We start from the raw sequence: 27,979 nt of genomic DNA, 5'->3' as shown, positions 1-27,979 counted from the left end.
TCCTCTGCTCCCTTGCTGGTTACTTTTATTATGGCAGCGGTTCCATCGTCCCGCTGTTTTCCCCCATCCGTGTTTTTTCTTGCGGCTGCCAAGTTGCTTATTGAGGTTTGGTTCTGTATTTCATTGCTTTCTTGCGTTTTTCCCAGCACTACTGGAGTCCCTCCACCATTTCCTTCTATCTCTTTTGCTTTTACCTCATTTGGGTTTTCTCCCTCAATTGCCACTGGTAGTGTGTTTGAGACACTATGTTCTTTACTTGTGGGCTCCTTTCCTCTCGGATTCGTTCTTCCTAGTTTTCTCTCTTTTAAAATCGGTTCTATTATGTCATGCAAGAGTTGAGTGATGTTTGCTGTACTGTTATCCAGATTGTTTTGGATTGCTGAAATAAATCCTTCCACGAATATTGTTTTGGAATGAACCATTGCCAGTATTGTGGAGTGATCTCTTAGGGTAACCGCAATATCCTCATACAACTTCATGAAGGGGGCTAGGATCCCTGACAGTGTTGTTACCAATAGGAAGTTGTCTTCCTCTGAGCGACCTGGTTTCGATGTGTTCTCTTTTTCCACTGAATCTGCGGGCCGGCCGGGTTGCGGTTTTGAAGGTTCCACTCCTGTTCTGTGTTTGCGTCGTCTGATCTTTTTTAACGCTGTTACAAGTCAACCCGCTCCGGTTGTGGGGTTGTTGTGGACTTCTCTCTGATCGCGCTCTCTATATCTATTGAGGTCTTTAAGAGTACTGCATCAGGTATTTCAACTCTGATTGTTCTTCTTATTCCGTTTGAGTTGACTGGTCTTCCGTTGCCAAATGTAAAGCTGGGTGTTAACTGTGCTTTTGATGCATGCCAGAGGTTTCCACTATGTGCAGTTTTTAGGATTGTTTTTAAAGTTGTGGGCAGCACAATGTCCAAATTTTCCATCGTTGACCCTGTCATAAAGGATTTCCATGTAACCTTTCTCCCGGCATCTTCTATTTTGTTGTTCACGTATTTGGTCCTTTAACTGTGTATCTGACCAGGGGGCTTATAAGTGGCCCGAGTTTTCCTTTTCCTGTGCTTGTGTTTTTGACACTCCCCACTGTAACCCTTCTTCCTCTTCTGTGTAATTGTGGTTTTTCCTTTTCATAAAGATCGGTTTCTGAGTCTCCTTGTTTATTATTGATTTCAATTTGTTTCCGTGGCTGGGCTGTCATTGCTGTCCAACCTTTGTTCTTCAGTCCTTTTCGGATGTTCATTTGTTTGAAAATTATTCGGTATAGGATCCGGAGAACTGGCCAGGTTACATTTTGATTCCACAGTTGTCTGTTGTGCAGGCAGTTGCAGTGCCTGCGTTAGTGCTTCTTGATCATCTAACTGTGAACTGCTTGTTGGCGTTGCTATCTCCTCCATTAGCGTTTCTGCTGTTATTATTGGTGTTCCATTGTTCTGATCCTCCGGTAAGTTGTCTATGTATTGTGACATGCTCGCTCCTATTTTTACCTGGATGTTAAAGGGGCACGTTATTTTGCTTGCATGTGTTATCAAAAGCTTCAGCTCCTTTGATCCACGTTGTTAACTGATGCAGTATCTGGGTTGCAAAGATCTTTCCAACAACATCCAATAAGGCTATAGGTCTGAAGTTCTTTGGCTCGGATCTTGAGCCGTTTTTGAATATTGGAACAATTGCGGCGGTTTTCCAGGACCTTGGGACCCTCCCGTCTTTAATGATGTTTTCCAGGCCAGGGCTCTTGAGGTGCTTTATTCTTTTGATGTTCTCTAATATATCACTTCTGGTGATTTCTAAGTCGAAAGAACCAAATGATTCAGGGTCCTGATAATCAAATTGACCCTGCTTCCTGAATAGATCGGAATAATGATCCGTCCATTGCCTCTCCATAACTTGTGACACTTGAACGGCTCCTTGTGGTGCCTCAACATTATTAATGATGTTGCGAAAATTTCTCGTGTTCCTATCGACCAAGGTCTTTATCTCCTCCGCATCTTTTTGGTGCATTAGATGTTTATGTGACTGTATCCACATTTTATATTCCGATTTTTATTTTTTGTTTTCCTGATTTCCATCTGCGGTTCACTTGGGTGGTTAGCCAGGATCGCTCTTATCGCTCTTCTTTGCTCCCTTTTTCTTGAAACGATTTGGGGATCATAAACAGGCTGGTGTCTAAAACCCAACTTACGCCTTCCAACTTGTTGTTCAACATATTGCTGTAAGAGAGCTGGGTATTCTATTGTGTCCATCTGGTCAGAGTTTTCTCTCTCTAGAAGAAGTTGAGTTAGAGAGAGTATTTTCTCACCATCAATTTTGATCCAGTTTCTTCCTGGTGTTGTGGACCTTCCAAGTCTTTTTCAGTTGAGAACCCAACCCATCTATCTTGATTATTACCAGATTGTGATCGCTCAGAGACGTCACCATCACCTTGAGCTTTGAGATCTTCTCGACCATATGGTCGGAAGCTTAGAAATAGTCCAGTATTGATTTACTCTGAACTTGAATCCACGTTTGGTTTGGAGGAATGTCACCTCGAACGTTACCATCAAGGTTATATCGCACTCATTCATTTCTTCAGCCCAAGCTTATTTAATTTGGTACGGGTCTTTGTTGATTTTTTTTTTCAGTCTAGTCATATCTGCTTGCAAACATTCCATGTTAAGGTCCCCACATAGAAAAATGGCTGGTTCTTCTCCTGCTATTTTAAAGTAGTCTATATTCTCGCAGATCAATTCAAGAAATTCTAATTCATCTGTGGCAGCATGTTGCCAATAGATGTTAAAGATGTGTATCAAGTTCTTTTGCCCTATGCTTCACACTCCTATTTCAATTGTGGAGACTTGTAGATAAGGCGAAGGGTTTGTTGTTTTCTTTATATGGAGGTTTTTACTTCATTGCACCATTTATATCCGACCTGCCATAGGTCTGCCCTTATCCTGTTGGCAGGGTTGAAGGCGATTTCAAAGCCTGTTGCACTTGGTAATGTTTGAAGCCATGTTTCTTGCAGGCAAATGATATCCAGATTGGCCAGATCAACATCTGACCCTCCAAAAGATGAGTAAACCCTTGCATATTCCACAATCCCATCCATATTGTGTCATCTGTTTGACATTAGCTCTCAGAGGATCTATTTAGACTTTCTGCCAGCTGGCTCCACTTTCTCGAATCCTTCCTCGGTCCTGAAGACCTCATGTTACCCTCCACCGTGTTTTTGATCTGTTTCATTGGGCTTTCCAAGTCCTCATGGTACTTGTTATCGTTTAGTTTGGTAGTATGAATAGCCCTTACTAAACGGCTCTGTTTTCTCACTCTTTACCTCCTTATTATTTATTGAGGCTCTCCTTTCTATGGAGTAATTGTTTTGGTGATGGTTTTTAAATGTGTCATTCTCATTAGGGATTTCCTTTATGTCAAAACCCAGAGAGTTCAGATCCATGCTACAGTTTGGAATCAAATCACGGATGATTGAGTATATATGTAGTATGACTGCCCATAACCTCCTCGTCTAGGAATTCAACAGTTTTCATGTCCTCCTTTGCAACAGATCGTAATTGAGGTATGTGTCTGAATAGCTGTAACACATTGAATCTGTTTAGGATTAGCGGGTCCCGAGACTGAAAGATTCTTTCTACCAGAAGGCGGTAGTTGGAAAATGTCTTGTCTTTTTTTTAGGCATGTTTTTACTTGCCACTTTTACTACAGGTCTTTTGTAATTTCTTCAATCAGGTTGAGACATCCAAAGCATTTCTGCTTGTTTCTTGCTGGTTTCACTATTTAGCACTTCTTTTAAATAATTGTTTTTTTGGAGATTGTCTTCCTTCACATTCACTTTATCCGAAGTGTCTCCTCTTTGAGTGAGAGGACATGTGAGCTGTTTCGTCCAACACGAGATCTCTACGTTCGACTAAAGTCAGAAATCGTTTAGCCTTACCCTCATCTTGAGTTTGCAGTGATTTATCTTGGTTTTCATTAGTTGGAGAGTTTATAATGATACTTTCTTTTCAGGCGTGGTTCTGTTTTTTTTGCTATTTTTTGAACTCTTCGATCTGGGTTTCAGTTTCAGATTCGAAGACATTGCCACTGCGATCATATTCTTCCATTATCAACTCCACCACTTCATTGTCACTTTCCGACTCTTGAGTTGATAAGTTCACGAGAAGCTCCAAGATCTTAGCATCTTCTAATTCTTGTTTGGTTTGGGTCCTAAGTTTTTCCACATGGTATGTATCATTTTATTCTTGCTGGTTTTTGAACTCGGCTGTGGGCATCAGTATTTGTAATGTCTGCAGCTTTCAGGGAATCGGTTTGTATAGTCACATTTAGCGCTTTTATGTTTCAGAATTTGCACAACCCTTTTGCTAAGGTATTCTTACGATTACCTATGTTTTTGTTTTTTCTTTTGTTGTGTTGTCTGTTTCCCAGGCTTTTTGATAGGTTCTTCATCTATTATGCCGCTCGGTTTTGGTTTCTCAAAGATTGCAAAGTTCGCATTGGCTGGTTCCGTCCTTTTTTCTTTTAGGGTCTCCAAGTCAGCTGGTAATGAAAGAAGTCTCTCTGCGTTTGCAGAGGTGGACGGAACTGATTCCAGATTAATCACATGCGGCAAAGTCAATTGTTCCCTGGAATCTATATTACTCATGGGATCTTGCAGCTCAGCCTGCGGTGCACTTTCCTTCCAAGCAGACTCATTTGCTGTCAGGTCTCCACCAGCAGATTTCTCTTGAACCCTTGCTCCTACTGGTTCATTTGGAGGTGTCTTGTTGGTATTGGACTCGATGTGATCCTCTTTAATTTCATCTTGTGGTTCTTCGTTGCCTAATAGATCTCTAAGGGCATTTGCTCCAGGTACCTTCTCTTGTCTTATCACCAGTAGGTTGCTGTTTTTTTTTTTTTTTTTGAATCAACAAAGCTTCTCTGGCAACCTCAGCCAAGAGCCGTTTGTCCTCAGAATTATTTCTCAATTGATCTCTCAGCAACATATTTAATATCTCATTTATTTTCATGTTTGTACTTCTTGTTTCAAATTCTGTACCGCCAATTCCATGTTAATGATCTTGGAGTTTACAAGCGCAATCAGCTTGTTTTGGTCCCTGCAGGTTTCACTTAATTGCTCATATAATTTTATGAGCGGGCCACGGTAACAGTTAGAGCCGAAAATATGTTTGGTCTTAATTCATTGATGACTTGTTCTACCAGCTTAAAGCAAACTTCTGTCTTTTGATGGAATAGCTATTTTATGGTGGTTTTCTTTACATCCTGGTCTTCAAATGTTTGAATAATCTCTTATAACGAAAGAGTCATCGCAATATGTCTGCTCAGCTGTCTCCGAGGACTCACTGTCACTGACTATTTTGTAGATTTTGTCGTCTGAGGCTTTATCCACTCCTGGTGAGAGTCTGACTCAGATTCTTGATACCTTACTTCCTGGCAGTTTCTTTTTTGGGAACATGTGAGAGAGGTTGGGACTGGAATCCAATCTCCTTCTCTTCTGGGGATTGCCTGGATGACTCATGTTACTCCTTGCTAGTTGAGCTGATTGAGCGGTGTGTTCCTGAATTTTTTTGATTTTGATTCCATGTTTACATAATGTTCGGGTCTACCTTCAGCGATTTTAGCTTCTCTCGGTTTTGCCTTAAGTAGTGGGTTTGCCACCAAAGCCGCGTTTATTTCAGACAATTTTTTTCAATTGAGCCTTGGCGACAGCCAGGGAGTTTCGTCGTTCGCAATCCTTCACAGGATCCACACCTCTCACCCCCTAGCACTAGGGGTGGCACGGTATTCGTTTTTTGACTGTACGATAACCTTCTTGCCAAATGACGGTATATCATGGTTATCGCGGTATAGCAGGTGGAGTTAACTGATCTTAACAAATATTTTCTAAAAGGTCATAAATTGACAGATTTATCATCACAAACAAAACCAGGCACCCAGGGCCAGAATTGGGCTTTTCAACTTACTTTCCACTGAAATGCCTTGCTTCCACCAAACACACGTGTGGAGAAGAGGGGGTGGGGTGGAGACCTGCTGCAACTGGCAAAGCAAACTGAAAAGCTTTTCTTAAGTGGTCATCAATGGAGGCTGATGGTTATATATATATATATATATATATATATATATATATATATATATATATATATATATATATATATATATATATATATATATATATATATATATTCACACTCACACTCACACTCACACTCACACTCACACTCACACTCACACTCACACTCACACTCACACTCACACTCACACACACACACACACCCCCCCCCCCACCTTATGTAAATTCAAAGAACCAGGGAAATCCCCCATTGCCATATGTTTAGAGAACATCATCCATTATAAACATATAAACCCCAAAGCCGCCACCCCAAAGTAAACCCTTTTCCTTCTTGGCACTGTATCTATTGTTCCTATTGCTAACATATTGATTTTGTGTAAGGCACGTGTGGTTTATGGAATGGCATTAAAAACTGCTCCAACTGAAACTACTTGGCAGACGGCACATCCAACAGTGCAAAACCAAGACTGTGCAGCAATTGCTTACTGCAGCCTTTCTAAATCAGATTGAAAAGCACACTTAACGGTATGAACGGTATAAACAGCTGATGTTGGAGGTTGCGTGGAAGACAGACTCCAGTCTGTGAAAGCCGCAACGTAGAATTACTGCAAAATGTTCCAAATTGTTGTAAATGATCTGACAAAGGCAATTGTTCTGTATCAATAAGAGCCCAGTAACATGCTAGCAATTGCTTGTCAAATGGAGCGTACTTATCACCTGCCTCAGGTAATTTGCACCTCCAAAAAATCCCAAAGGGACTCGCTTATAGTCTTGCGTCTGCCACAGACTCCAGTTAGCATAGTTTTCTTATACAGATAAGTTTGGCTCCACTTCTCCTGATTTCAAAGGCCACAAATCTAGCACATGCTGCACTGTGTCCTTTGCTCAATCAAATACTCTCTGCTGCTCTTCATCCCACTGAAATTCATATTTCTTTTGTATCGCTTTGTAAAGTGGGGCCAAGATTTGCCCTAAATGTGGTATATGCTGTCCAAACATCCCTGTGAACTGTTGAGCTTTGTTTCTTGTTCACTGGAGTGATAAATCAAAGTATCTTGTTTGTTTTTTGGCACTATCTCTTGGTGTCCAATGTGCCATTGAATTCCATTGGTCTCAGCTGGCCCTTGAATCTTGTTAAGGCTAATTTCCCAGCCTTCCTTTTTCAATCCATCAATGATTGCTTGCAATTGATTTTGCACACCACACTAATTTTTGCCCTGGATCAGAATATCATCAATGTAAAGTGAGATTTGTATGCCAGGCTTATATGGTTATTTTGCCTAAATGTTCTACCACCAGCCGGTGACAGAGGGTTGGACTATGCAAGTACCCACTAGGCAATCTTGTGAAGGAGTACCGACACCCACCTCAAGAAAATTAGAACTGCTCCTGGCACTCTTCAGCAATTGCACCGTGAAAAATGCATTTGCCAAATCAAGTACAGCGTACCAGGTTCCCTCAAACCTCTGTATGTTCTCAACCAAGGTAATAGTATCTAGCACTACAGGAATTAAAGGGGGAGTATGTTTATGTAACTCTCTGTAGTCCACAGTCATCCTACAGCTTCCATCCCCTTTTTTAAGAGGCCAGATGGGATTGATACAAGCAGTAGATACTGGCCTCTAAATATTCTTTAATGGTGTTGGAAATTTCCTTATGCCCCTCGGGAATGCAGTATTGTTTAATTGATGCACGCTTTGTAGCCAATGGCACGTGCACCGGAGGGATCTTCAATTTGCCTACAATAACTGGTGTACAAGTCCGTGCATTCACTCGAAATTAAGTTTTACTGACTAACCATGAAGTGAATACTTCCAGAATGTCAAGTCCAATGATGTGTTCAGGTATTGGGACAATCAATACTTGATATTTCTGTTTTTTTTTCAAACTGCATCTTCATCTCCACTCCTGTTTGTACTGTGGGTATCTCTTTTCCAGCCAGTTCAGTAATGGTAAAATGTCGACCTTTAAATCTTGAGGGATTTCTATGAATCAGTGAGGCCTCTTCCCTGGTGTCAATCAATGCTCAGACCTCTTGTGTATTCCCAGGCTTCCAAAATATCTTCTCATTAGCATGAGGTCATCTATCAACTTTTATGAGAACTGACACTGCCGGGACTTGGATATAATCATATTCACATTGGGAATGGGTGTATGCAAACTCAGCCTCCAACATAGCACTCACTGTTTCTCAACTCACCATATGTTGGCTGGTACTGGAAGGGATCTCCATGGACCATTCTCCCTGCTCCTCCTCAGGAGGCGCTGAAGGTGAAGTACCTCGCTTCTGCTTAGAAACTACCTCTCTCTTGACTTGTTTATAGCGCTCTTTCTCAGCAAGCTCTCTCTTTTTGTACAACTCTTACATTTCCCTGGTTTCAGTACCATCAATTTCTTCCTGTGGTACACCATCTTTCAACACGGCCAAAAACATGTGCTCCTCTCCCTGTGCTTCTGTTCTCCTCTCCCTGCGTCCCTCCCTTTCTCGAGGTTTGTCCTCACCTTTGTCTCAATCACCCAGATCTGACAATTGCTGTATGGCATCTACCACTTCATCAGTTACCTTGCCAGTCATACCTACTAGCAAAGTCATGATGATGCTTTTGTATTCGGGTGGGACAGTTCTGATAACCATATTGCTGGTTGATACTGACAAATGCACCACTCCCATATGCACTGGCTCATCCACATGAACTGCCTCCTTCATAGCATATTCTATGATCTTTTGAACAGCCTCTTTTAAAGTACACAATCTTTCTCTTCTGTGGGCCATCAGTGGTAATAGGATATTTCCTATTACACCCCTGCACTGCTAGGTGTAATAAAGATCTTTGCAAGGCCTGCCCATTAGCATCTGGCGGCAGCCCAGCACGTAACACCTCCTGAATATTATCGGTGAATGAGGACAAAAAGCGTGGGGAGTCGGTGGAATCAACAAACAATCCTCCAGCTCCACCATCATACATATGAACCATCCAAGTCAGCATGGGCTCTTCTGACTTCTGCCTCAATCGAGTAATAATTTCTCCCACCTTCTGTTGAGTGTAATCCTCCAATGTGGTTAAATCTACAACACCACCCCCTGGATTATGCGGAAGCAGGCCCACCCTATGCCTAGTAACTGGCTTGGCAGTAACCTTCTTCCCATCTTGTTTCAGTGTAGATTTTGCTAACTTCAGGGCTAGAATCGGAATCCTCATAAGTGGAACAACCAAATATCATCACTCCAGGTATCCGATTCCAATTTGGATCAGCAGTCACGATGACAGCAGCCACTTTGCGTTTGTCAACACGGCCTCTGCCTTTCCTGTATTTATATTTGGCCACCATAACAGCCACCGTCTCTGCAATTTCCTGATACCTAGAGGCCTTGTCACTCCAGATCTTCAATTGCAGCTGTTGCATTAAAGAAGCCTGTCTTTCTGCTGCTAACTCACTTTCCAAATGCAAGATATATGCCTTTAACTGCACACTCCTCTTCTGTGCTCTACGGTAAGTATGGTGCACGATCCAGCCCCTCCTCCACATAGCTGCCAGCTCACTCCCTTTCCGCATTTGGACCTTCTGTAAAACAAGAGGCCATATCAGCAGGCCCTGCATTGAGCAATTAATCATTCTATGGCTCACACAGACCTGACACACTTGCAAATTCTTTCGCTAATAAATCATACAGAGCTGTAGCCCAACCAGAAATTAATACCTCACAAGATTCTCTGCTAGCGGAAGTAATCTTCTCTCTCATTTTAAAAACTGAATGCATATTACAGAAACTTCACACTAATCTCCGTCCAATTAACAAATCACTGTAGTCTCTTCAAAAAGCTAACACAAAGCGCTTTCAACACAGCGAAGCTTTCACTTGCAAAGAAAAAAAAACATGCCAAATGAAAACACATGCAAATGAAATCCTGCGTTTCAAAGTATACGCACAGATTGCGTACTGTCTTACAATTAAACAGCACATAGCCGCTGCTTCGTGATGCCAGTTTTCTTTGCTCTCCCAAATATCAATTACCGGATGTCTATATATCTTATTATTTTCCCCAACACACTGAATAGGAAGGCAATGTACTCTTGGAACGCAAGAATTCACTCTCTCTGTGATTATAAAACTGCCCCTTACATGACCGTTTATTAACTCAAACATTACAAAATAAAATGCAGAATTAGAAAAAAAGTTAACATCACTGTTGGCATAGTTGTGCAGCACTTCATCCCTGCCAAGAACTTGACTAGACAACTTCCCAGACCAGGTTGGCATAGAGCAAGACCCTCACAACGGGAACGGACCGAACAAGATTTGTCTACCTTCTCCAGCTCAGCAAATGTTTTGTGTCTTTCTCCCTGCCAGCCTAATCCGGTGATCCCCAATTTGACAGTACTTTTCCAGAAGGTTCATTTGCTGACAGCACTCAACTAGCATCCGGCCGGTATGCATGCAGAATATCAGAATAAGTAACGCATTCTGTTTCTCATGGGAGCTTTCTGCTTGTGCAACTTTATCAGAGAGAAATTCAAAACAATCCTTGATCATGGATTGTTTTTCTAGTGAATGCAGACAGTATTCAGAACTCGCATTAAAATGATGCCTTCACTGAGGCTTGGAGAACATGTCCAATGCTGCACCCAGGATGCATTTCAAACACACTCAATGTTGAGTCACAGATATTACATTTTTAAATGCATTACACTAACTCTTTCCCCAACTCCAACTTAAATCCCCTGTATATTTAGCCTTTCAATGTGGGGCCTCCATCCTCTACCACTACAGTGGGTACTAGTGCCTTGATGCATAATCGGTAGTCTGTATACATCTTTTGACACATCTGATTTATTCACTTAGGGCAGGTTTTGTAGTCCTCTATACTCTGGTGCCCTCTCCCCTTTACCACATGGCTGCACATATTGTGTGGTTGCCTGACTACCTTCCTTTAACTGATTTTGACTGTGTGTTTCTCTAGGCACTCTCTCAGCAGTGTTTTCATCACAAAGTCAAGTGCAATTTTCATGTGTGTGGAAAAAATGTTGTCTTTCAACATAGAAAACCTTTTAAGTTCACCTGATGAAGTATAGTGATTCTCGCTCTTCGGTAGCCCCTTTTTTACCTCCATGATCACCTTCTGCGCATATGGAAATGCCAAAGTAAAATTGGGTTCGAAATTGACCTTGTTGTTCCCATACCACACATCACCCTACCCCTGACCACCCTTAATACTGCATCCCCATCTCTGTAGTTCAAAACATTGGCCACTTGGTCTGGGGTTGTCTCCTGACAAGGGCTGAGGACTGAGCACTGATGCATTCTTTCATCTTCTCTCATCTGTTTCTCACTGAAAGAATGCATTCTCGACCTTCTTGTTTCTTGTTGTTGCCATCCAAAGTGGCTAAGTTATACATAAATTGTGTGTTTAAAAGTTGCCCATAGCAACTACGTATTTTCACTCGTGCAAGTAAATCAAGCCCTTTACCAATCGGGCAAACACAACTCTACTTAAGGGTCGCAAACCATTACTATATAACAATGTATTAAATGCCATACGTATTGTGACAATGATACTTTTCCCCAAACAAAAAAGTATTTTTTGAACCATTGTAAATACCGTAGTGAATACAATTGTAGTTAACCATCACTATATATCCGTATAAGTAATCCACTACGTACCATGACAAAATGTTTCAATACGGAAAACACAACAATTAACTCATATTGTTGCTGCCCCTTGCATCCGTTAATAATTATTGAGTGCCTTTAACGCTAGATCCCATCAGAAAGTAACATAGGCTGTCCTCTCTTAGCTGTTCCTGGAACACAAATAGTTGCACGCGTCGGCAGGTAAGCCGAATGCTTGCTCAATACGCCTTCTTATACTGTGAGTCATCACTACTTGTGGTTGCCACGGCGACGCAAAGCTCGCGTCGTCATTGAACACCGCATTCTATCCCACGGCATTCTACATTTACATGCGCCGTGTGGATAAGTGTTATGAATATTACCAGAAAAACTAACAAAGTAAGTATAGGCTTGTCTCCTGACCTGAATTAATTTTCTTAAATACTTGAATAATTGCTACCTAAATATTAGTTGTTAATATTTAGGGGCACTGTTGCACCTGAAAAGAAATTATTAGTAAAAATTATACACAAAATGTATGTGACTTACTAATAACCACACAATATTCAAGGTCTTAAACCGTCTGCTTGACTAATGTTTGTGTTATTACTAATAAACTATCCATTGTGATGCGGTATCCCTTTAGAGCACCCTAAATTACATGTAACCTCAAATTGTAAATTGTACCCTGTTCTTTTCTAGAATAACAATAAAAAGTGTTTGAAGATTGAGAAACCAGATTGCAATGTACTAGAGCTCACAGGAATGAAACCATCTCATTATCTGTATTAAGACCTGTGTTTGTCGAATTAAAATAGCAAATTGCTCTTGCTTCCGCTTGTCGTAATGCTTTCAATCTGTCACCACCTCTTTTGTTCAAAGTTACTTGTTTTAGACCAATAAATCTAATTTCCGATTTGTGATGTAACTGGTGTGTCTTTTGCCAATGTTCAGCTAACGGAAGTGATGGGTCTTGACTGCCAATCTTGGCTAAATGTTCACGGATTCGAACTCTCAACTGTCTCTTGGTACTACCTATGTACAGTTTATGAAAGACGCAGATAATACCATACACTACAAAAGTTGTTTTGCAGTTTATTCCGTAGTTGCTACGGGCAACTTTTAAACACACAATTTATGTATAACTTAGCCACTTTGGATGGCAACAACAAGAAACAAGAAGGTCGAGAATGACCAACATTTCAGTAATGCAACTTGAAGTGTAGAAATATTATACTTTATTTGTCCTACCTCTATTTTTCTTCAGATTGTTACTGGGGATTTTACCCCGTTAATACTACATGGACATCAGTCATATGAACTGGTTACATCCAATTTTGGGTAAGGACATCCATCAAGTGTGAGATTGCTTCAAGGGACTTTTGAAGAATTTGGTTAATTTATTCAATGAATTGAAGAACAAAGATTAACAATTGGTTTTTCTTTCTTTCTTTGTTTTGTCTTTTATGTACTTTCATACACAATAATATATTATGATATGCTTGTTTTTTTGGTACACCCATGAATCCTTCCTTTTTGCCCATCCTGTCTAATTTCGCTCATGCTATTATGCATATTCCTTTGGTATGATATTTGAATGCTGGAATTATGTCTTACTTGACAACGTCACTTATACGAATTGTTCTTTGATTATGATATATTGTATGTTTTATATAATTTTGGGTAGCCCGGATTTGAAAAAGGCTCAGCGGAGCCGAAACATGTTATCAATTATGGGCTCAACGTTTTTGATGAACAATAAAGCAACAATGACATAAAAGTAAGTTTATTTGATGGCGCAGAGTCCTGTATTTTCATTAATTTTTTTTACTGTGTCTGGGACGGTTAGGCTTTTTACCGTCCTTATACAGTCGACCTGCGGCTTTTTGGACCGGATTTCTGATAGCTACTTAAGAAATTTCATTCAAACTCTTATTCTGTACGAATAACTTATGGGATTGTAAGGAGGATGGGATGACATCTCTAGAACATCCCTTCGATTTTGCACTAACTGAAAACTGGAGAAACCAGTGGAAGGTTAGATAGTCTTCTAGATGGGAAACGGGGCCCAGGGGTAATGGTAGACCCCAGCTTTTCACACCCCTATCAGCCACCTTTCTTTGGAGATGTTTCCCATTGTTATTAGTTCTCTGAACAAGCTCCTCTGTCTGACATGACCATGGAATATGGAGGTTCATGAGGTCTTAATCAGTAAGAGTTTCCATATCTTTCATTATTTTAGACATGAATGGAAGACATTTGATGTTGCATTCATATTTAGAGCAAAGTTCTGGGACTGTGTGAGTAGTCTTTGAACTTGGTTGACTTAAATGCGCATGCTACTGGGAATGTGTTAGAATGCAACACAAGTTTAGATTGTGATATATGCAGATTTGCTAATGTACGAGGAGTGTTTGTCAATATATGCATGGGGAATACGCAAACATTGTTGGGGGGTTCACCATATGGATTGATTTAACCTTTAGTAGGTGATGCACAATATTCATCTTTCTTTTTTATTATTTTTTACTTAGTTACCATGGTTATGAAGGCTTCCATAGAAGAGGAAGATTCAGGATGGGAGCTCCCATTACCTGACAAGCTGGAAAAGAACAATGCAAGCTGGATCGATATCACTCAGGAGTTCAAAGATGCATGTGGAGGTAACTTACTAGACAAGACTCATTAAAATCTATAAGCAAGTAAATTACTATGACTTAAACACTTGACCAGGACATCAACAATGTGTATGCTACTGGATATTACTTATTGCATGTAGATGGCAAGCAGGTTAAATATCTGCTAGCAAGGTATTTGTTTATGCTGTGGATCGTACCTCTTGGATCCTGTGAGGTTTGACTCTGCATTTGATCCTTCGCCAGCAGCTCAATGAGCTGATTAAGAGAACTAATAACTGCTTAGGGCGCATTTCAAAAATCTGTTATTAGTGGTTGTGTTAATGGTCTCTCTGAAATGTCAATTAACAAGGGGGGTCCTGGGAGTCCCTCTGCCAGACATTAGTCCTGGTTACGAGAGACTTACTCAGAGTCTTTAGCTCACTATCTTTCACAGAGAAGAAATATCCCAAACATATCAGTCTTTGTCCTGCCCTGGGGCAGTCCATCAATGAAATTCTAGGCAATTCTCCTCTGAACAAGAGTACCAACAGAAACCCCAGACAAGTGTTTCGGTCTGGTTGGACCTCATCAGTAGGGTGGAACTGTGCCTCTCTAAGAATAGTGAGCAAGGGGTCCACGTCTGGATTCTCCTAGTAACTTAGGGTGAGACCCAAAGTTACTTAAATATGCAAATTAACAAGGGGGGTCCTGGGAGTCCCTCTGCCAGACATTAGTCCTGGTTACGAGAGACTTACTCAGAGTCTTTCGGTACAGCTCAGTATGAACCGTACACATTCATGAAAGTGGAAAGAAAGCGTGCCGGCCCCATAATCAAAACCTTGACTTGACATTCCATTGGCACTGCCGACTCACATACGCTATTCTTCATGTCATTTTAGCTTTCATGCAAAAGATGAGATGCCACTGTAGCCCTTAATCTGCTGGAAAGGTATGTGGCAGCCATTTTTAGAAAGTGGTAGGGCCTGTGCTATTGCACCACCTGGGATTTTGTTCTGTGGGAGGGAACAGATCTGGCAGGAATTCCTGAAACATCATCCTTCAATAGTCACTCAGTTATATAGTGTAACCTTCGTCTTTGACACGGTACACATTTGGCCTGTTTGGCAAACTATAACACTTCTTGTTGGTGTTAGGGCCCCCCTTGTTAATTTGCATATTTGAGTAACTTTGGGTCTCACCCTAAGTTACTAGGGGAATCCAGACGTGGATCCCTTGCTCACTATTCTTAGAGAGGCACAGCTCCTCCCTACTGATGAGGTCCAACCAGACCGAAACACGTGTCTGGGAATGCTGTTGGTACTCTTGTTCAGAGGAGAATTGCCTAGCATTTCGGTGCTGGACTGCCCCAGGGCAGGACAAAGACGTTTGGGATATTTCTTCTCTGTGAAAGATAGTGAGCTAAAGACTCTGGGTTAGTCTCTCGCAACCAGGACTAATGTCTGGCAGAGGGACTCCCAGGACCCCCCTTGTTAATTTACTCTCTGAAATGTCTACTTCATGAACAGAGTTTTGCCCATTTAGCCCAGACTATTCAGGGAAACACCCGTTTAGATATTGCCAAGGTTATCCCCTTGAGTAGGATTCTCACCTCGGAGTACGTCTTGCTCCTCTGCCTTCACTGCGGTTCTCCTTCTGCCTGTCTTTTTTTTTTTGTTTTTTTGTTTGTTTTTTTTTTTTTGAGATTACTCTCCGTTCCTTGAAGATAAACAGACGATCCCTACCTGCCAACACTATGTTTATCCACTAACTGGCAAAAACAAAGGAACGGCTGGAGAGGCGCCATCCAGGGAAAAATACCCAAAGGTACAAAAAAAACATTCAGAAAAGGCTCCAATAAATGTTAAAAGCAATGTCCAAAGGAGAAGAAGGCTCTTATGCAGATGATCTTTTAGGATTCGGTGTCTCGGGTAAGAAGAATCTTGGTGGCAAACAGGACATTAAAGGAATAGTGCTCTCAAAGATATTATTGTCCTGAGCGTTCGGGCATGTGATTTTAAGCAAACTGTGATCGATCGTAAAAACATTTCCTATGCACCTTTTCTTAGTTTTCCTCACTTTTACACAGGCGAAATCAAGCAACGAGGCGCGGCCATCTTGTGCTAATCTTATCCATTGCTGCATCGCCCTAAGTTGAACTGCCCTCACGGCACTAAATCATATCCCCCGCCCCTGAAGCTGACATCACTAAACGCGTATGGCCTATTTCACAATGCGAATGCATGTCTCGTGCCAATGTTCTCTGTGCGCCATCTAATGACGGAGCTCCATGCAAATGGCAGGATGCCACTTTCCTCAATAAGTATAAGCATGCTGCTTCTCATCAGACATCAGTTGCTTGTTCAATCGTTTCACTGTATTTTTTTATATATCCTTTGACTCGTTTCTGCTCCGTTCAGCTATCTTCGATGTTCATAGCCTGTGCGAACAGATACTAGTACTAGCATTACTATCCATTTTAATTTTGTCGTTTTATGGCAACAATACAGCCCTACCAGTACAATCCAGAGTATTCTCAGGCAGAATTAGTTGAAAGAGAAAGATGCAGAAACGATGGGGCATCGGACGACAGTTGGGAGGATGAATCGCAGGACCATGAGCCTGAGCCTAGTTTCATGGAAGACGTTTCCGCCTGGTGGACCTGCAATCAGTGCAAGGTCATGCCAGGCAAAGAGGAGAACTGCTGGTGTAGAGAAAACTGTGAATGCTTGGCCTACATATTGGAAGAAGACACAGCACCGCTATGCGTCACCGAACTGCATGACTTCAGGGTAGCCTGCCTCACAAGGTTCCTGTTGAGGATTATGATGGTGCTTATGCACAAACTTCGCGCAGCAGTTCGCCCTCGCAATGCAAGTAATGAGTAAGTGTATTCTAGATGTGATGTCACTTAGGCCACTAACATTTCTTGTTTGGCTCCTATATTGTTGTAACTTTGATCTATCAATTCCAAATGAATGTAGTCTGGCAATTCAATACATCTCTTGCGATTTGCGAAAATCATAGTGGTCATTTTAAATTATAGTGGTCATTTTATGTGTCTTTCACGTACAACCAAGAAACAATATTTCTCTGTGCCCCAAACATTATGGATTGCATGGGTCTTCACTTTTGTAATGTCTAAACTTTAAAGCCCAAGTTGAATGATCCATGAAGTAACATTTGTACTGGCAACTATGCCATAGGATACAAGATTGCATTTTAAGCCAAAGGTTTGTACACTTATCAGGGTCATTTTAATACAGTTTGTATGTTTCTCTTCCACAGGTGGTACAGGCTGGTGGCCTATCGTTCGTTTACATGGTGGCTTCATGGGAGGCTTGGCTACCGCGTTCAACGAGTAATACCTGCATGTGTCGTTGGTGCCATTCGAGCCTAATTCCCCAGTGACAGCAGACAGTACAGGGGATTTTCCCACACTGTGCTGCAACCCGAATTATACAATATGTAGTACATTTGTGCCATCAACCTCAGCAACAAAATAAAATACAAATCATCTTTCATGAATAGTTGTTGCAATTATTCAGTGAATCAAGGACACCCTCACTTGTCCTGGCAGGGAGGGAACGGGGAAGGTGTCAAACACCATGTACACTTCAAAGGTATCTTCCACAAAGGGGCCATTGTTCCCATGGCCTCCCCAGACCCAGTGTCTCCAGGCAGACACACCTGAAGCAGACCACGCCAGAAACGTGTCACTCATTCACATACACACCCACTTTTCTGATTCTTTATATTTATCCTGAGTACATCTGTGAGCACTGGAAGTCAACTCTTGATCATGCTACCTGTTCTCCCGCTACTAACAACCCTGCTTGCTGAATCTAATTGTTTGTTAGTCCAGGTAAGGGCAGGTCAACTAATCATCTCTTTCGGATCTCACAATTTCTATCCATTTCGAATGAATATACCCAGTAGTGTAATGGACATTCATCTCAATGACTTTGCCATTGTCTACTGCTAAGTTTTCTGATCTCGATATATAGCAAATTTCATCAGTGTCAATTGTGATAGAATTGCATCTTTCTCGGACCATGTCTATAAGCATGTTTCCTTTTGATGCATGAAAGTACATTCAATGGATGAGTAACACGTTGTGATATCCGTTGCATCAATAAATTCTGTTTGACTATGCTCCACAGGTTTTGCTTCTTTGACCAAAGCAAACATTTCATTGAACTTTTGATATAATTCCATCAATCTCATGCATTCACTAGAATTATTTTGTAATTATGTGTACTTTATTTATACTGATTTTTCAAGAATGCCTGCTTGTATGGTTTTCGGTTGCTGTTCTAGGAGCTATGTCAAAAGTAAGGGCACAATCATGCATACATTCCCTATGAATATTGATTTAATAAGAGAATGGGTTTAACATTGTGGATTTCTGGTGGACGAGCTTGAAAGTAGAGCCCAGGATGTCTTGGGAGACTCGAGGGCTAATCGATTCTGTATCTGCAGCCTTCACTTTACCCTGGATATGTACGACCAATCGCAGTACACAAAAAGAATCGACTTAGAACGTCTCGTGAATTGCTTCCAAATGCAATTCCAACTCTATTCATGCACGCTGCCTCAGGTGAGTCCTGAATGATGAATTAACTGTAGGCGGAAGGGGTACTGAACCGGTAACTACATGAACGGATTGGTGCTTTCGGTGTAAATGTGTCTTATCAAAGTTTGCATATTTACCAGATTTTATTACTTTTTAACTATACCACGTTTTACTACACATCTTTCCCTGGTTTATGGAGCATCACAGAAAGTAATTATGACCATAGAAAACAATGCCATAGTGCCCTTCAAAAGAAGCATAATCTTTTCGTAATCGGTTGCTTGACATTTCAATTTTTTTAGCAGAGCATACTGACGGAAGCACAGACCCTTGCAAGTGACGAAACCACCGACATGTCCAGTGTACCTATGGTGAGCCATACAGACTTGCAGAAGTTCATATTATCGAGAGGTGGATCTTCCCACATATCTAATGCAAATCTAATTTTCCCTTTTACCACTGTGACAATGCACTGAAAATGAAGGAGTAAGATTCTGCATCCATTTGTTTTCCGGAGTCGTCAACTACTTCGAGCGCCTATCAGGTAATTTTATTTCACTTTTCAATTACGCGAATGTATTATGCTTGGAATTTTAAACAATATGAAATTGTTTATGTATCCTGTTGGTTGTTTACACTACGTGTCATTTATGGGTTTCTCTTTATATGTACCATTGTCTGCATCCCATTGTCTCTGTTCCATTTCGCTGTTTTCATCCATACGAAAACAAGTACTGAGTTAGAGTGGGATGCTGGTACTTCGACTACAATTATATCATCTTTTGGAGCTGGTCCAGAGCATGAGGTATGTGTACTCACAGTTCCCTTGAATGAAAGAAAGTAAATCCTACTAGGATACTATTAGACAGTGACATTCATATAAAGGTGCATTGTTTCAAACTTTTATCATTTCAGTACTAACTTTACAATTTCTCCCTAATGCAGAATACATTGCAAAATGTTTGAGGGCAACATTACAATCGGTATGTTTTGCACTGTGATCTCTGATCGAGTACACTTGCCATCAATCGGGTGAAATTCTAAATGTATATTTTCACTAAATGGCGTATAGTGTGTAGGAAGGTAATTATGTGAGTGATGAGTGCTATGTAAGATTTTAATTTCAAATACGTTTGACTTTTGTTTTTTTAATGAATATTCTTTAATGAGTATTCTATTCAAGGAATGTATACAAGGTCAGGAATTAGAAGAGGAGGCACATGGATCAGAAGTGGTGGACCAACTTACTGGTGCGGTTGTTACAGAGAAGACCACAGTTTCACAGAAAATCAAGCAAACCAGGGTAACTAACAATTTTGTTTTCTAGAAGTGTTTTGGGCTGGTGTTTTCTCCATAACATAATTTTTTATTTAAAGTGCTATCTACTTTGTGTGATTTACATTGAACATGTTTTTACAACCCATCTCCTAGAGGCCCAGAAGGAAAATAAAGACGCAGACAACAAATGAAACCAAAGATGCTGCTTGCCAAACAGATTTCACCATGGAGCAACTACGATTTGAGGCGTTGCGTGGTCCAGTCAATAAGCAGAGTCGAGATGCTTATGTCCAATGGCTAGAAAGTAGAAACTGAATTGAATGTGACTGGCGAAGCCAGCAAAGTGTTGTTGGACCATTGTTACAATGTCGAGTTCTCACAAGATGACGATGAAACTGAATATAATGAAGATGCTTTTGAATTCCTTGCTGACCACTTGACACAATCTACACCCGCAAAAAAAGGTCCATTCAATAAACAATTGACGCTGATGGTTTCTCCAATTCGTGTGTAAATAACACAAGCTGAACTAACAAAGACTGAAGCTTCAACGCAATTGACCGAGGAACTTGCCAAAAAATCTTGACTACAGTTTGTTTAGTTTGGGCGATTTGTCCACCACAGCTGAGTCACAAACCAAAGTCATGCCGGATGATTGACTAACTGAGGCGCCCAAATACATTGTATTCGACAGCTGCCTGGTAGAGATTATACTGATGCTGAAATGTGTCCATCCAGTGATGGGGAAAATATGCGGGGAGCCACTTGTGCCCACCTCCATGATACATATTCATGGTCCACTCAACTGATGCTGGGCAAAGTGCCAGCTGGAAATCTACTGTGTTCAGCAGCTTTACTTTTCAGTGGCTCGACCTTTAGTAAGTTGCCCAGTTTCTGTCGATTTTTTGGGACTTCAGTTCCTTGCTAGATCGCAGTGCTACAAATATCAAAGAGGATGTTTATTCCTCGCAATTATTCAAGCCTGGAAAATTGAACAAATGTCAATTGAAAGGACATTCTCTGGCAAACGGTTCAGGCTAGATGGCGATGGACATTGTGACTCTGACAACCCCAGATTTTCAGCAAAGTACTGCACATTCCACTTTGTGGACATGGAAACTAAATTAAATGGTGTGTTCGGAGGTCGTGCAGGTGTCCCAATGTAAATCCTCAGTGGCCATGGAAAAACCAATATGCACATGCACATTTATCGTAGGAACAGGAACGCAAGAAGAAGTGGTTGGTTCCATCTTCACCTCCACACAAAGCTCTTGAGAAGATTGTGTTTGATAAGTCTTTCAAGTGGCCTGAAGGGACTCTCAGAATTCTGTCACACTGGAGATTTGGAGGTGTCCCACAATATGTGCCTAAAGTACAGGCCCAAGAGGTTGCATTTCGGCATAGACGGTATGCAATCTCGAACATTACTAGCTGTATTGGCGCATAACGAGAATCTAGGCAGAGAACAATCGAGAACTGCAGAAAACTTTGGAATGCTTTGTTACACAATGGCCTTTGCAAAATAAAGCAAAAAATGGGTTGCCAAGCCAATATACCCGTAAAAGGAATTCGATTTTGTGTAAGATCTCACTTGGACTGTGTTGGCCATGCATACTCATGGTATCGATCCTGATTTTGTTCGTAGGACATCTACATTGCCACAAAATATTGCAAACGAGCCATGTTCACCAAAAGCGGACCTCGTTGAACAGTTGACTTCCCGGTATTAATGATTAGCAGCTGTGTATGTTCCACAATGTTTGTAGATGACAATGGAAATCTATTTAACTTGAATTTCAAAGCTATTAAAAGTATTAAGAAGTATTAAGCGTCCAAATTGTCTTTTCAAATGTATCCTCTTTGTCAATTTATTTTGCAAGAAGTGCCTGTTGGAGGATTCCGTACAGTGTAACTATGTGTTTTCCCCTTCCTGCTTTCGGCCAGCTCTTGTGGGTCCTTCACTGATCAGGGCAAGGGAGGGTCAGATGGATATCTGCATGAAAGCAACTGCTGGGTCTTCAGTTGCCTTAGCATGCACGTGTCCAAATAGACCAAATAAATACATGTCCCACTAGGGAATGAGACGTAAGCTAAATAAACTTGGCATGCAAGAACAAATGACTGTAAGCAACACACAGCAAGAAAGGGGCTGTTGGTGTGAAATCGGTGCATTCCAACCTATATTTTTATGGGGGCATGTGTTAGGGGTCTGTCCTTTCAGGTGCCTTATCAAAAGGGAAGATCTTTGATTTGCGGCATGTGGAGTCTTACAATTTCAAACGCAGTAGTGATAGGTGTTCGTGTTACCAAAATATATGACCATTCTAGATTAGGTATATGGTAGGTGAATTGCAGGTGGTGCGTGGGTAGGCTCTGGTGACCAGATGCGGGGCATGGGTTCAGGGGACCGCGGCCTGGCAGGGAGGGGTGGAGATGGCATGAGTCGGTCAGCAGAGATGGATGGAGCACGAAGGTTGGAGCAGGCTTCAGTCTCGCATTCTTGGATGAGCACATTTTGTCAGGGCTCGATACTCGCTACTTGCAAAAATGAATAGCTGCATTTCCGTGAGAACAGGAGATGCGCTGAGCTGATAGAGGACAGAGGTGGTAGGGGCTGGCTGTGCGTGGCGCAGGGAGAGTGAACATTTTGCCAGAGGTGCAGAGAGCCTAGAACAAGATGGCGTATGGAAAGACACAAATATAGTTCAAAGTATACACATTAGCACAGCGTTCATACACTTATATGAAACATGGGTGATGCATATAGGTACAGTAGAGGTGAAGATGTCTCCAACCTTAGCTTATACGTCATTTGCCCGCTACAAGAATGGTGCAGGGGGGTGGGATATAACACCCTGTCCTCCAACATTTGTTAGTGCACGGGAAGTTGAGTGGAGATGGAAGGTCACTTGGTTTTATGACTTGGGGTGGGGGGGACTCTAACTGTAAATGTAGCCCTAAAATACTAAATCACTATCCGTATAGATGAGTAAGAAAGTATTCACGATGACGCTGCATTAGTGGATGTCCGCAAGCAATTCGTTTATTTTTCAAACATATTTTGAATTCCATGTCAAACAGCCGGGCTATTCGCTCCCATGGAGTTAAGGTCACTGCGTTTGATGTTGCTTGTGGGCAGTCACACCGACGCTTCCTGTACAGTATGTTTTTGATTTGTGGCTTTCCTTCACCAAAAGGAAACTTGGCATACGCGCTCCTAAGAAGGTTCAATTGTTGTTTGTCCTTGGGAGGATTCGCTATGGATTGAAGAACGGGAGGTGTGTAATACCCGCAAAAATGATAATAAGGTTCACCATTTTCAAAACGGACAGAAGAACATGTAATTTCATTTCATGGAAACAGTTGATCTGAGCGGACACTCTGCGTTACGCCAAGAGAATGGAAATACCAAATATAATGTACGTTTTACTGTAGACTAGTTTATAGACAAACGAGTCAAGGTTTAATTTTCTGACCAGTATTGCTGGCTTAAATTGTAATGGGTTGTTGGGTGGGGCATATTGTGACGACATGCAAACACAACCTGTATGTATTTGTCTTTGTCCCGGGCACAAGGGCAGTCCAGCACCGAAATGCATGGAGTCCACGTCTGGGATCCCCCAGGGTCCACCAACGGCAAGTTCGTTGCTAATATTCTGTTATAATGCCGTCTATGTGTTGTTCAAATTCTTCCGTCAGCTTTCGCATCCCATTGCGAGCTAAACATACTCCACAACACTAACCTCTCAAGCACATCGTAGATTCCAACTTTCCACAATGTTTTCTCTTTGTTTCCATTGTTTCTGGTTTGTGTTAATTATTAGGTTCCACCCAGTGCAGAATTAAAGGGTAAATGGATACATTTGAATAAAGAGCAGCTACTGAGATATATTTATTATGTTTTCTACACAGCAACATCCTTCCTTTCTGCGAATGTCATCGTTTCCAGATACCCAGAGATGGGTTCTTCAACAGGCAGTGGCAGAAGCACCTAAATGGCTGGCTTACAATTATGCTGATGTGGAACGATCGCCCCGGACCAATATGCCCTTTGGCGGTACCAGCGACAAGGAGCGACCTGACATCGTTTACAGTGGTCTAGCAAGAAGCTGATGCCGAAGCCTTGCGATACAAGGTGCGTCCAATGCACTTCTTCTACCGAAAGGAACACGGAGTGCCTCATGATAAAGATTTTAAATGTTGTTTTCAAACATTGTATGTGGTTGAATATGGAAATTGGCGGATGTTCTCAGAGTGTTTATTGTGAAATAAAAGCACATTATAAATTGCATTGGTATTTCCTTTTAAAAATGGTGTTTTCTATTCCGATTTGGGACGTGCTGTGAGGATTTGTGTGTTGATATTCCGGGTTCTGCGTCAACTAACGTTAAGGCGTAGGTGATGACTGGGCGCATTTGGCTACGTTGCCTACTAACGTCATGAAAATAGGTGGAGAATATCGCTAGGAATAGTGATGTCAGCTTCCGGGGGTGGGGGATATGATTTAGTACCGCAAGGGTAGTTCAATTTAGGGCGATGCGGCAACGGATAAGATTAGCACAAGATGGCCGCGCCTGCTGCTTGATTTCGCATGTGTAAAAGTGAGGAAACCTAAGGTAAGGTGCATAGGAAATGTTTACGATTGATCACAGTTTGCCTAAAACCACATGCCCGAACGCTCCGGAAAAATAATATTTTTGAACACACGATTACTTTTAAATGCAAATGTGACGAGGAGAGACCCCAGGGAGACCAATGGAATGAGGAACCAAGCTGGAAGGAGCACAACAAAAAGAGAAAACTATTGAAAAGCTGTTGAGCCAAGAGCAGTGAGCCAGAAATGCAAAGCCAAGTGGAGCGGGCAACAAGGAAAGTAGAGAGGCACAGGAGGACTGGAGGGAGAAAAGGATGGAACGGGCACAGAAGGTACCAGCACTAGCGTCTAACCCTAAAGGAAAATCGCAGAGTTGCAACGCAAGTGCCAGTATAAGAACCGGGAGACGCCATATTAGAAAAAAGACTGCCAAGCAGTTAAAAAGGTAGCAGAGCTCAGGATAGAGCAGCACGTCTCCAGCATTGCCACAGCAACCAGCATGTCACTGTCACAGTATGCTTTCTTCTCCCAGCTCCTCCCGGCTTCCAGGGATACAGTCTATGCAAATGACGGAGGAGCTTGGATACGAGACAAAGGCTCCCAGATCCTGTCTAGAGCAGAATAGCCTTTCCAATGTAAAAGGTATAGTAACCTTCCTCTAAGATATCGGTAATCAGATTCTGGACACCTCATATTCCTCTTTATCTTCTGGTTTGGGAGTGGGTATCTTAAGCTCTTTTCTGGAATAGATATCAAAAGCATATGGTTTGAGCAATGATGAATGGAAAACGGGATGAATAAGTTTCCATCTCTCTGGAAGGCATAATCGAAAGGCTACCAGATTTATCTTGGCAGTTATAACAAAGGGTCCTACATACTGGCTTGACCCCGTAGTGTAGAAGAAGAATTCTTCCCACCAATGTACCCTTCTGGATGTACCAAGTAACATGCAAAGGGATTGATTCATTGAAAGACTGGATTCCCGCGAGACACCAAAGGCTGAAAGAAAAACACGTATTTGTAATTACAATATGACACTCAAGGAAAAAGGTAGAGATTAAACTGACCTGTGCTATTATGGTAGATGACTCGAGAGGTGGGTTCTAAAGATGGACAGTATGGTATCAGGTGGTCTATAAACAAGAGGGTATGGAAAAACAATTAGTGCAAAATAATTATATATATGTAGATAAAGCAGCAAGAGGAGAGTTGGTCTTACCAGGATGAATTTGTTAGTTCTTGAAATATGACTATGAGGTGAGTTTGTGACGGGTAAAGAAATCCAAAACTTCTTTTCCGTCGGCACGTGGACGCCTAATGTCCAGAATTTCCTGTACCGACGAAACGAGGACGCCCAAAGACACCCACACCCACAGAAATTTATACTCGGTGTGTGGAACGGAATACTATCAGGCATTCCAATGTAAAGTTCTGTGAAGCAGGGAGTTGAAACCGAAGGAAATCCGGGTTGACGAAAATGCAGAAGGTTACCAGCGCGTGGTCCAGTAAGACAGTTCGGGTCATAGAGCAGGCGAGACAAGACGATACCAAGGAATAAGCAGACCGAGGTCCAGTGAAGCAGTCTGCGTCATAGAGCAGGCGAGTCAAGACAGTACCAAGGAGTAAGCAGAGTGTGGTCACAATACCGTTGCAGGTGGGTCTGTTAACCCAGAAATGCAAAAGGTTACCAAAACTGGCAAGGAGCGGGCAAAAGGCAGGTAAAAAAAACAGAGCAAGGTTTGGCAGCATAAACAACCAGAAACAACGTTAATCAGAAGCAGAGTGCAGTTGCAGGGGCGGGGACTAATTAAGGCTTGATCACGTGAGCCCGGCGTCCGGATCCAAGACGTCGGGACCTTCCCCTTAGCAATGGATGCCACTGTCTCCATGTTAGCTTCCAGCTACCACAGAAGGGAGTCTTCCGAACTCGTATACGTTGATGAATATGATTGTTTGTGTCGGACACTTTTACTGAGCTGCTTGTTGCGTAGAGCAAGATGCTGACGATTAGTGGTAACAGGTCTTGGATTCTGCACACAGCGCTCCGGATCTTTAACCATGACAGTGGCCAACCATACCGTGGATCCGACTGTTAACTCAGGGTCTGTCTCCAGGGTTAGTCTGGAGATTTGTAAGAGGATGTAATTATCACTGGTTAGGACAAAGGATGTACTGTGGCAGAGCAGAAGAAAGGCATCGTCATGGTTGCAGAATGTATGGTATTATTCTAGGCCAATTCAGCAGTCAATGACAGTGGTTCGCAATTATCTTTTTTTTTTTTTTTCTTCCCCAATGCAATTTTGTTTCTCCCAATTATCCTGATTGGCAAAAGAGAAAACACAAAGTTACTGCGCCATAGTATGGTTTACCATTTCTGTCTGAACATTAGTTTGTGGATGATAAACGGAAGGCAAGGCTCGTGCTATACCTAGCTGTTTGCAGAGAATAGCCCAAAACTGGGAGGTGTATTGGGAACCTTGGTCCGATATTATACACGGAGGTAATCCATGCATTTGGAAGATCTCCTTAAGAAAAACAGCTTCTGGTAAGGGAGTGAAGTTGGCCATTTTAGTGAATGAATGTATAGTTACCATTACTGTTGTGAAACCATTATAAGGTGGGAGATCTGTGACGAAATCATAAGAGATGTGCAGTCAAGGACCTGAAGAAGTACGTTCCTGATGGAGAGCCCCCAAGGGTTTTGAGGCAGAGTATTTACTACGAGAGCACATAGGGCATGCTGACACATATTCTCGGAGGACCTTCTTAAAAGTGGGCCACCAAAATATTTGGGAAACAAGGTCCTGCGTGGCAGCAATTCCCTTATGCCCAGCAGTCTTAGAATCATGACACCAGGTTAACATGTGTCTCTAAATCTTGAGAACGGATTCATAAGCGATTCTCTAGGAACCATAACCCATCGGATTCCTTCAGAGTTAGTGTTACAGCCTTGGAGCACCCAATCGTCTTTTACAGCAGCTTGTTTAACTTCTTGAACAAGTGTGTCCAGGGAGAATACAGATGTCTTGTCTGGAAGCATCCTTTTTGGTTCCAGAAAAGGAGAGCGCTTCCTTTCCAAAACTACGAAAGAGACTCGACAGAAATTCTTGCTACCAGGGATATATGTGACTATAAATTCAAACTGGGAAAGGAAATGGCACTGGCGGGCTTGTCTGCTGTTATAACATTCATCTGCTGAAATACTTGGGTTCTTATGGTCTGTGCAAACTTCAAAAGGATTGACAGCTCCTAGAAAA

At 41.8% G+C, this 27,979-nt stretch overlaps 1 protein-coding gene across 3 annotated transcripts in view; it reads left to right on the top strand.

Moving 5' to 3' along the window:
- NAA35 (N-alpha-acetyltransferase 35, NatC auxiliary subunit) overlaps positions 1-27,979 on the top strand; it is a 1,572,250-nt gene that overhangs the window by 20,443 nt on the left and 1,523,828 nt on the right. For all 3 annotated transcript variants that reach the window (XM_069625850.1, XM_069625849.1, XM_069625848.1), the window contains exon 2: positions 14,194-14,322. In XM_069625850.1, the coding sequence (XP_069481951.1) occupies positions 14,194-14,322 (129 nt within the window). The remainder of the gene's footprint in view (positions 1-14,193; positions 14,323-27,979) is intronic.

This window comes from Ambystoma mexicanum, chromosome 6p (assembly GCF_040938575.1).
Source record: "Ambystoma mexicanum isolate Mex_15411 chromosome 6p, UKY_AmexF1_1, whole genome shotgun sequence".
In the NCBI taxonomy this organism is placed as follows: Eukaryota; Metazoa; Chordata; class Amphibia; order Caudata; family Ambystomatidae; genus Ambystoma; species Ambystoma mexicanum.
This window is presented reverse-complemented; position numbering and strand designations above follow the sequence as displayed.